This window comes from Ceratotherium simum, chromosome 6 (genome assembly GCF_057802395.1).
Source record: "Ceratotherium simum simum isolate JZ-2026a chromosome 6, ASM5780239v1, whole genome shotgun sequence".
NCBI lineage: Eukaryota > Metazoa > Chordata > Mammalia > Perissodactyla > Rhinocerotidae > Ceratotherium > Ceratotherium simum.
Genome location: NC_141905.1, coordinates 75,630,498 through 75,640,471, shown reverse-complemented (window position 1 = coordinate 75,640,471; position 9,974 = coordinate 75,630,498). Strand labels below are relative to the sequence as shown.

The 9,974-nt window shown below is 57.1% G+C and overlaps 1 protein-coding gene across 1 annotated transcript; it reads left to right on the top strand.

Moving 5' to 3' along the window:
• Positions 1 to 625: 625 nt before the first annotated feature.
• VAX1 (ventral anterior homeobox 1) lies at positions 626 to 7,383 on the top strand. Its single transcript, XM_087432981.1, has 3 exons — positions 626 to 1,968; positions 3,095 to 3,282; positions 5,173 to 7,383. The coding sequence occupies exons 1-3, from the start codon at positions 1,728 to 1,730 to the stop codon at positions 5,746 to 5,748; spliced, it is 1,005 nt and encodes a 334-aa protein (XP_087289107.1). The 5' UTR covers positions 626 to 1,727; the 3' UTR covers positions 5,749 to 7,383.
• The last annotated feature ends 2,591 nt before the right edge of the window (positions 7,384 to 9,974 follow it).

Here is a 9,974-nt window from a genome sequence, read left to right as displayed (position 1 = left end):
GACGTTCGATGGGGTCTTGTTGGGCGGCGGCAGTGGGACCGTGGGGCGGGCAGAGCGCGCCGGAGCCCCCGAGAGCCCACCACACACACTCCCACCCGCTCCCTCTCTCCCACCCGCTAGCCGCGACCCCCGCCCCCAGCCCCCTCCCCTTCCCTTCCCCGCCCGCCTCCGCCCCCATTCTTGGAATTGTGTGGAAAAATTCTCAGCCAAACCTCCCACCTCTCCTCTCCCCCACCCCCCCACTCCCTTTAAAAATCCCCCTTTCCTCCCCGGCCCCTGCACTCTTTGTGAATGAGGGCAGGGAACACGGCCCTTCCCCCGCCCAGGAGCCACGCCAGACCGCCGCACTCAGAGGACTGTTTGTTAATAGTCCAATTAGATAATTGCCATCTTTCACTCCTTTTGCTCCGCATTTCCCATAAAGGAATGAATGGGGAGAGCGGCGTGGAGAGGGCTTCTGCCCCGGCAAGGTGACGAGAAGAGCTGGAGCATGCTCCTTGCACAAGGCCATGCGCTTGAATTGAATCATTGTAGCCTAATCAATGCTCTTATTGGATTACTGGCTGTTGCTTTTCTCAAAGATATTGTAGCAGAGACAATGAAATAGCTAGGGGAAAACTTTTTTTTTTTTTTTGAACCAGATCTCACAGTTGAGATTCTCTGCTCTCTCTCTCTCCCCCTCTCTCTCCTGCTGGACTCTCTGAGTACAAAGCTGCCCTTTGAATGGGCTGCCTCAGGGCTGCTGGAGGTGCAGGCATGAAAAAATCCAACTGAAACTAAATGAAGAGAGGTGGCAGTTTAAGATGGCTGTCAGCGCCGAGGTGTGTTAAGAAGGAGTTGTCTGGGAGGAAAGCTTGTCTTTTTAGAGTGCAGGGGAGATACTTTTTGGGAAAACTTTTTCTCCTCCCCCCTTCTTATTTTCCCCCTAGGGACAACTGCTTTTTTTCTGCTGCAGGGAGTGTAAGGGTTTTTGTGGGGGGTTTTTCCTCTCCCTCCACCCTCATTCAACTCTGTCTAGTGTGGAGAAAACCCCTTTAGCCAGTATGTGAGCAGGAGGGTCAAAGGCAAAGGGAAAGTTAATAATGCCTGCTAATGGTACTAACAATTCAGGATGAATCTTGTCAAAAGTTTTTCTGGAAGTGTGGGTCTTTGATTGTGTTTCCTGAAAGCAAGACCAATCATTTCCGTTTATTCACTGGCTAAACCCCTACTTGATTGGGGACAAGGACAGAAACCATCCATTACGATCTGATATATTATCCAAACAATTTAGTGTATTCATGAGGTAACCGAAACGTGGGGGCTGCGAAATTACCGGTAATCAATTGCAACGGCGAGTGTGCGTCCCCCCGGGTGTCGGACAACTAGACTCGGCGTCTCAGTAACAGGCGGGAGCCGCAGCATTTCGGAGTTGCGCTGCTAGCTACCTGATCGCCAGGCTGGGGACACTGGACGTGCTCAGAGGACGCGGGCGCTGACGAGGCGGCCTCGCCGCTGCTCCACCGGGATCCTGGACCAGACCCGCCGCCTCTCGGCGAGCGCGCCACTCGCCGGTCGCCGCTGACCCGCCCGCGGCCGCCGCAGCCGCCCCGCGGGGACATTCATTCTTGCCGCTTGCCTCTCGGGCCAGGCGTAGGGACTGCATTGTAGGGGTTTTATCCCCCCTCTGCCTCTTTTTTTTTTCTTCTTTCTCCTTTTTTTCTTTTTTGGTTGCTCTTGCTTCTCCTATGTTCGGGAAACCAGACAAAATGGACGTTCGGTGCCACTCGGACGCAGAGGCTGCCCGGGTCTCGAAGAACGCGCACAAGGAGAGCCGGGAGACCAAGGGCGCGGAGGGCAACCTCCCTGCCGCCTTCCTCAAGGAGCCGCAGGGCGCCTTCTCGGCGTCGGGCGCCGCGGAAGATTGTAACAAAAGTAAATCCAATTCCACTGCCGATCCCGATTACTGCCGCCGGATCCTGGTTCGAGGTAGGGATGGGGCAGGGCTTTGGGGCGCTTTCTTTGGGGGCGACTGCGGGGCTCGAGCTGTGCGCCACCGGCGACCCAGGCCGGGAGGGGGTGCCGGCTGGGACTTCAGAGAAAGTTGCTGGCCCTCCCCGCCCCGGATCCGGCCGGCCTCTGGGAACTCGCACCTGGGGCGCGCGCTCTCCAGGGGCCTCGACCTTCCAAACCCCGAGGGGCCCCGCCGGCTGGGCTGCTTGTGGAGCCGAGGGACTGCGCGGGCGGGCCCAGGCTCCAGGCTGCGGCCTCCGACCCAGGAAAGGAGCAGGAAACTCTGGAGGACGTAGGTGCGCCCTGAGGGCCGGAGGACCTGCCGGGAGCCCGCCTGCAGGCTGAACGCACCCAAAGGGAGGGCGGGTACCGGAGAACAGCCGCCGATCGCTGGCCACGGCCCGGCCAGTTGGCGCGCTGGGCCGAGGACCCCAGCGCAGCGCTCGGGGCTGGCCGCTGCTGCCGGGAGAAGCGGGCGGGCTGGGTTGCCGAGCCGCGGATGCCGCCTTGCTGCTCGGCTCGGCCCCGCTCTGCTATGTGCTCTTCGTTTGGCTCCGGCGGCGGCCGTGGTGAGGCCCAGCCCCGGCCCCGGCCCGGCGCCGCCCCCGCCAGCTAGACCGCCAGGCCCCGCCGGCCCGGACTCCGTCCCTCCTCCTTCCGCCACCCGGGCCCGGGAGAGAAGGAAACCCCGGGGTGGGGGTCGGGAGCGCCGCAGCGCGGTCTGCTCAACGTGTTCCAGAGCCGGGGCCGGCAGGACCCGGGTTGGTCAGTGCGGGGACCCTCAGGATACAGGGGTCCCAGACCGCGCAGCCGAGGCCCCCAAGCCGGACGGAACATCAGCCGATTTGGAATTGATTTTTTTTTCCTCTCTTGTCCGGAGGGCTCTACAAAGGCCAAGTCCGATTCCCCCTCCCGTCAGCGATGTGGAGTTAGCCTCCTCGCCCCCAGACAGTGTCTTTGCTCCTTGGCTGTGGCCGCACTCCCCCCTACCCCCAACCTCCGGACTGCAAGCTGCTGGCCACTGTGTCCCCAAAGCCAGCTCCGGCCAGGGAAGTGGAGGGACACGGGAGGGTTCTGGCGGCTGACATCTCCCCTTCCCCAGATGCCAAGGGTTCCATCCGAGAGATCATCCTGCCCAAAGGCCTGGACCTGGACCGGCCCAAGAGGACGCGTACGTCCTTCACGGCGGAGCAGCTCTATCGGCTGGAGATGGAGTTCCAGCGCTGCCAGTATGTGGTGGGCCGCGAGAGGACGGAGCTCGCCCGGCAGCTCAACCTCTCTGAGACCCAGGTACCCGGCCGCCAGGCCGCTCACGGCTCTGTGCCAGCCTCTTTCCCCACCACCCCAGCCAGCTCTTCCTAGCCTGGCTCTGGGCAGGTCCTCCAGGGGAGGTGAAGGAGACAGGCAGGATGGGGCGGAAAGGTCTCTTCCCCTTCCATAAGACATCCCTTCCCCACATCCCCAAATCTACACCCGCAAATCTTCCAGGGCTCGTCATCTGCCCACCTTGACCTAGTCCAGGAGGCCCCAAATCCTGTCCCTTTGGAATTCTTTTTGGACTTCAGCCTTGAGAATTCCTTGCTTGTCTCAGCTCTACAAGGAACTGAACCCCTGTTTTGGTGACCCCATTTTGGCCAGATTTCTGCCCTTTTGCGGACCCCAGGCTTAGACAAAACCCAGGCCGATTCTGCCAGAATGGGGGTAGGGCTAAAGCTCCCTGCTCCAGTACTGTGGGTGACAACTAGAGATTAGAAAGGTGCACATTACTGAGATCTGCCTGTGCAGACCAGGCTGCCCTGATACTTTAGGCTTCCCCTGGCCCTGAGCTGGACTCAGCCCCATTCCCAGCCCCGAGCACCCACTCTGGGCACCTAGGAGGCCCGATCTTCTGTGCCAGTGATGTTCGAGGTATGAGAAGAGAAGCGAATCTGGGGCCCTGGGAGCCAGCACCGCCAACTGTGCTTTAGGTCTTTTCCTTTATGTGAAATCCATATGATGCTACTGGAGCTGGCTATGCAGACTCTGGGCCCAGGGACACTTTAGGGCCTGAGAACTTTGCCTTGTGGAGGCCCTTTGGGGCCTGGCACCAGCTTGGCCTAGGTAAGGCAGACTTCATTCTGAGGACGAGTCCCTTTCCCTGTGCCCACCCCTGAAGCAGGTAGGGAGTATTTTAGGTCTGGGAGCTGGGCAGAAAGCTGAGAACCGAGGACAACATATGGGATGTGCTTTTTGAGTTTGAGTTGGCATGGTAGCTGTTTCCTATTCTCTCTGCTACCACCCCTCTTAGTTTACAAAATCTAGACAATAACGTTTTCCCATAGCTTGGCAGAATGGGAAACTCCATTCTGGGCCACCAGCTAGGCCTGAAGAGGGGCAAAGGGAGAAGAGGAAGTGAAAGGGGAGGTTGGTGGAGAGAATTTAGTTCACCCCAGCCTCCAGACTTCCTCCCATGATGCCAAAGTTCATGATGGAGAGCAGTGGAGTGATAAAAGTATCCCTCAGACCCTCCAATACAGTTGGCAGGTGAGAGGAGGTGAAGAAAGCTTGGCCTGTAAAGTCCATCCTGCACAAATTATTCCTCCTACAGCCACCTTCCCTGCTTGCTGCTACTTGATGGTCGTCTGACCCTAACAAGCAAGAAATAGCCTCTTGTAGCTTTCAACAGGAGTAGTGGTGCTGGGGCTCAATTCAAGACGGCTGGGCCAGGGGCCTGGGTCCAGAAAGACAGGGCAACACTCCTCCCCACCCACCCCCACTTCCCACTCGCGCACAGCATCCTTCAAGCCTCACATCCTCTCCCAGAAATGTAGGCTTTCAAGCTACGCTGATCCCAAGTCCGGCTGCCCTTTGGGGCAGCCCAGTGAAATCCCTTCTGGTGTTCCTTTGAGTTGGGGTCGTGGACATTTTCACTTTATTTGTAACCTCGGCCGGCCTAGGCCTGCTTCCGTAACCCAGAAGCGCAGCCTGGTGGAGCTGTGTCCCCCTCATGGCGGCCCTGGCTCCTCTCGGCAGCTCAGCTCACGGCCTGGACTTCTTCCGCTGCAGGGTGGGGCTGGGAATGGTGCTAGGGCTGGGGTTGGGGGAGGGCCCCCGGAGCCCTCGCGCACCGGGAGCCCGCTCCCCTTGACGCCCGTCTCCCCCTGCCCCGCTCTCTCACTTTTCCCGTGCCCCGGCGCGCAGGTGAAGGTCTGGTTCCAGAACCGGCGCACGAAGCAGAAGAAGGACCAGGGCAAGGACTCGGAGCTGCGCTCGGTGGTATCAGAGACGGCGGCCACGTGCAGCGTGCTTCGGCTGCTGGAGCAGGGCCGCCTGCTGTCGCCGCCCGGCCTGCCTGCGCTGCTGCCGCCATGCGCCACGGGCGCTCTTGGCTCGGCGCTACGCGGGCCCAGCCTGCCGGCCCTGGGCGCGGGTGCCGCCGCGGGCTCGGCCGCCGCCGCCGCCGCCGCCGCCCCGGGTTCGGCCGGCGCCGCGTCCCCGCACCCGCCGGCCGTGGGCGGCGCTCCGGGTCCCGGTCCCGCCGGGCCAGGGGGACTGCACACGGGCGCGCCGGCCGCTGGCCACGGCCTCTTCAGCCTGCCCGTGCCCTCGCTGCTCAGCTCCGTCGCCAGCCGCCTGTCCACCGCCCCGTTGACAATGGCCGGTTCTCTCGCCGGGAATTTGCAAGAACTCTCCGCCCGATACCTGAGCTCCTCGGCCTTCGAGCCTTACTCCCGGACCAACAATAAAGAAGGAGCCGAGAAAAAAGCGCTGGACTGATTTTAAGTGTTTCCCTGTATTTATATTTATAGTATCTATTGTGGTGATATTTATGGACTCACGCGCGTTAGGCGCCCGGGGCTCCGTTGCTGGGCTCCCGGCTCCCACGAGGCCTCTGACAGCTCTCCTTCCCCACCAGGCTCTGCTACCAATATTATCTCATTTGGGCTATTTTTTTTCTCTTTCCTCCGTGTCCCCCCTTCCCCCTTCCTTAATCCAGGAAAATCCAAAGAATTGGGGAAAACGCCCGAGTTAGTCAACCTGATGCCCGGCCCTGGAAGGGAAAGACTGGTTCTAAGTCCAAAGCACAGGACACCTGCTCTAGATGGGGCCGCTGCTGCCGCTGATTATTCTCATGAATATTTGAAAGAAGAAAGCTGCGCACAGACCCCAGCGGCTGAAAAGGCTGGCAGGTTTCGTTAGACCAAAAAAAGAGGACTTTCCTTTCTCTCGCCAGAGAAACCAGGGCTTTGGGGAGCCCCTTGGCCCCACTTTGCGGACCTCTTGGGAGAGCCGCTGCACACGCAGCTTTCTGGCTGGACAAATCCTAACGAGTTTTCTCCCCTTTAGGGAAACTCCAATCACAGCCACTGCCGACCCCAGGAGACAATGAACCAAACATCAAGGTAGGCAACGGTGGTAATAAATTTGATCTAATCAGCAATAAAACAAGAGTAGTAAGTACATAAAACCAAATGAAGTGGAACTAGTTTTTAAGTACTCATAACAATGGAGTTTGGAAGGTGTAAGAAAGGATAAGAGAATGTGCCGCAGGGCAATGCAAAATTAAAGTTCTGGATGATACGACGTTAAACAGGAATTTAAAAGTGAAAAACAAAAGAAAAGCCAACGCTGCTAATGAGAGAAAATTCAGAATCTTTTCTCCGAGGCTGTTGGGGCGGTAGCCGACAGCTTCACGCTTCTCCAGGAGAGAAAGCAGTGCGGGTTCCGGCATGTCTCCCCACCGTCTCCCCGACGCGTGGCTCCGGGTAGAATTGCTGGGTTTGGAAACAAATCAGTGCCCACTGCCTCCCCTCCCCTATTCCTGGATTAACAAAACCCTTCCAGCACGCAGGAAACGCCCGGATTTCAGAGCAGCTCTTGGCAGACTGGGAGGCAGGGACGCAGCCGGGGACTTCGGGGCGGCCCGGCCTCCTCGATCGGTGGTCTCCGTATCCAGATCAGCTCCTTGCGTGGATAGGAAAGGCATCTCTCCCTATCCCTCCCTCTAAAAAAAACAACCCACCCAGGGTTTCCATGGTCCCAAGTCAGAAACCCGGACCGCGACGCCATCCGGGCCTCACCCTTTACCGCCGCAACAACCGTCCCCCACTGCCACCGCCACCCGCGTTTTAACCAAAACCACAGACCCAGACGGCGAGATGCCGCAGTGTCTAGAATGTATTCCTCCGTCCGAAGCGAGCGCAGAGCATTTTAAAAACAGTAATTTTATTGTAAATTATTTACGTCGGAAGCTTTTTTTTCTTTTTTTAGGCAAATAGCAAAGAAAATAATGAACGATTCAAACGCGGGTAGGTGTCATTGAATCCTGGCTACTAACTTTGTTCTGAATGTTTTGGATACTTGGATGTTTTGTATTTATGTGGTGAGAGTGAAATATATATATCTATAAGTGAGGTGTATTTTTGTCTTGTATTTTAAGGATAAAAAATCAAAAACAAAAAAGGAGAAAAAGAAAGCAAATGAAGAGTCTCGGTGTGGGGACTCCTGGGGGAGAGGGTGGCAGCCCCGGCAGGACGGGGCCCTGCAACTGGTACCGTGAGCGCCTGGGTTGAGGTGTGGGGCGGATGTCTCTCAAGAGACAGAGACGCCGGGCTACGATGTTGGTTCCACTTGAAGTGTCTCACTCTCTCCAGTTCTCTGTTTGTCCCAGTGGTGTCGGACCTTCAGGCCCTACCCCCTCGATCTCCCACTTCGTGTTTCTTGGTTTATTTAGGAACTTGTCTCCGGACACCCTCAAGTTCCTGCCTCCTAACGCTCCCAGTTTCTAGAGTTTTCCAGCCGCATCTCCAGGTCGGCAGTATTTTGGATTTGTGCAATCACAGGACCCGGAACAGGCAAGATTTTCCTTTCATCTGACTTTAAATAAGTCCGCCGTCAAAGAGAAGCTTTGAGGGAGCAAGAGATGAAATAGATATTAATTCTTGCAGAGACCCTCTCCCCCACCCCACCCCAGGACGTAAGCGGTGCTGACGGATGTAGACCTTGCAAACAAATCTGGGGAAGCTAGGAGGGGTGGGGAGGATACACCAGGACAGACTCTCCGACACCGTGCGCGATCCCGGGCGCAGCCGCGCGCGGCGGGCACAGAGGCCCCAGCCTCCTCCTCGTGGCGCCTGCACACCTGGCTGGTGCGTTGAGGCGCACTGTTCCCTTGGGGCACCCGCACAAGCCGGGCCCCTCGATCCCCCTACGCGTGTGCTATGCCTGTACCGCCAGTTTAGGCGTCCGAAATGAGGCGGCTGCACAGCGTAGACTGAGAAGTTGCTGAGCTGTGTGTAGTCTGAGGAGCTACCGGGTTAGGACGCTCGCCACGAGCTTGGCGTTTTGCTGGGAGCAGCCGCAGCCCCCAGACAGTCCACTTTTGTTTCTCCAAGTCACACGTCCCTCAGCTTTGCTACCTCTAGGCTCTTCCCCTCCCTGTCCTTCTCCCCTTCTTACTTTCTCCCGCTTAAGCTGCTTTCCCTCTTCTACGCTTCTTTGCTTCTGTCTCCAAGACCCCTGCGCTCCCTCTAAGGATTTCTCTCCTCTGGGGGGCTCTCGGTCTCCTCCCCTTGTCTCTCCCCTCTTCCATTGCTTCTCTCCAATCTGTCTCTGTCTCTCTGCTTCTGGGTCTCATTCCCTCTCGCTCTCTCTCCCTCTCTCTCCCTTTTGGATTCCTCTGCCTGCCCGGGTGGCCCCAAGGCCGAGGCGGGGGTGGCTCTGGCTGCAGTTTCATGGCTGGTGGCTGGGGCCAGCGAGGGGGGAGAAGGGAGTGAGAAGGTGGCACAATTTTATAGAACAAAAGAAAACACAAAATCCCAGCCTCAGGGTCCCCAGCAAGCTCAGCACCCTCCCTCAGGAGCCTCAGCCTGGGGAATCCCAAGCAGACCCCTTAACAGCTCCACCACCCCTCCTCCATTTTGCTTTCTTATCCCTAAAAGGGGAAAGAAGCAGTTACCCCATCCCCTCTGCTCTCACCTCCCTTCCCCCCTGGCTTCAGGAAGAGCTGCCCGAGCTCTTGCCTGCCACTCAGGGAGTACAATTGCTCTTAAAGAGACTCTTCTGCATAGAAAAAGAATCACAATTTTAATTAAAAAACATTTATAGACAATTCATTTAATTTTAGTGCTGTCTTATTTCCCCTCCTTCCCCAAGGGCCTCCAGCAAGCTGCCTTGGTCCCTGGAGGCCTCTGGTGAGGCCTCTGGCTTCCAACTAGTGACTCACAGGCCAGGGAAGAGGCAGGTGGCCTCTGTGACAACAGCTGGCCGTGCCTGGGAGAAGGTGGAAGGGGCTCCTGGGGGTCAAGGAGGGCAGCTGGAGGTTGGGGGGCTGAAAGGAATCTCACGCTCAGGCTTGTGCAAAGCAACATCCAAGTTAGCTCAGAGCAGAAGAGAAAAAGAAAACCTCTCTCCAAACCATTGTAAGTTTGGTGGTCAGGTGTAGAGAAGATGTGGGAAGTCACTTGGGGAGCTGAACTGAGACACTGCTTGTATCCCCACATGCAGTTGGCCTGACCCTAAGCCAGAACGTGTTCATAATAAGTAGCATCTGGCAGCCCTTTACAAATAGCCTTTCACATACACCATCTCTGTCACTCCTTACTTCAGAGGTTCAGCACCATTTTAAAGATCCACATATAGGCTTAGAGCAGCAGACAAACGACTTGCTCAAGGCCACATAGCTAGTCAGAGCCACAAGACCCTTCTTTCTTTTTCTTTCTCCTTCTCTCCTTCCCCCGCCTCCTTCCCTCCCTCCCTTCTTTATTCTCTTTCCCTTCTTTCCTTCCTTTTGTGCCCAAAGTGTCTGGCTCATGGTACTTGAACTTTTTAGCCTATTTGCATCCACATGTGCGCACTGCCATTTCAAGCCCTCTTTCTACTACACCAGCTGCTGAGGATTTACTTGGTGCCTTCATCAAGAGGTCTGAATTTCTCCCTTCTTCCTGTTTTCTTTCCTGCCAGTACCTAACTCCTTCCTCCTTCTTCCCTCCAGAATGACATCT

What these genes read in the sequence shown, in the direction of transcription:
- VAX1 (XM_087432981.1), top strand. Translation starts at nt 1,728, where the DNA reads ATGTTCGGGAAACCAGACAAAATGGACGTTCGGTGCCACTCGGACGCA. An exon ending in CCGCCGGATCCTGGTTCGAG is followed by an intron (nt 1,969 to 3,094) that starts GTAGGGATGGGG and finishes CCCCTTCCCCAG; the next exon opens with ATGCCAAGGGTTCCATCCGA. An exon ending in TCAACCTCTCTGAGACCCAG is followed by an intron (nt 3,283 to 5,172) that starts GTACCCGGCCGC and finishes CCCGGCGCGCAG; the next exon opens with GTGAAGGTCTGGTTCCAGAA.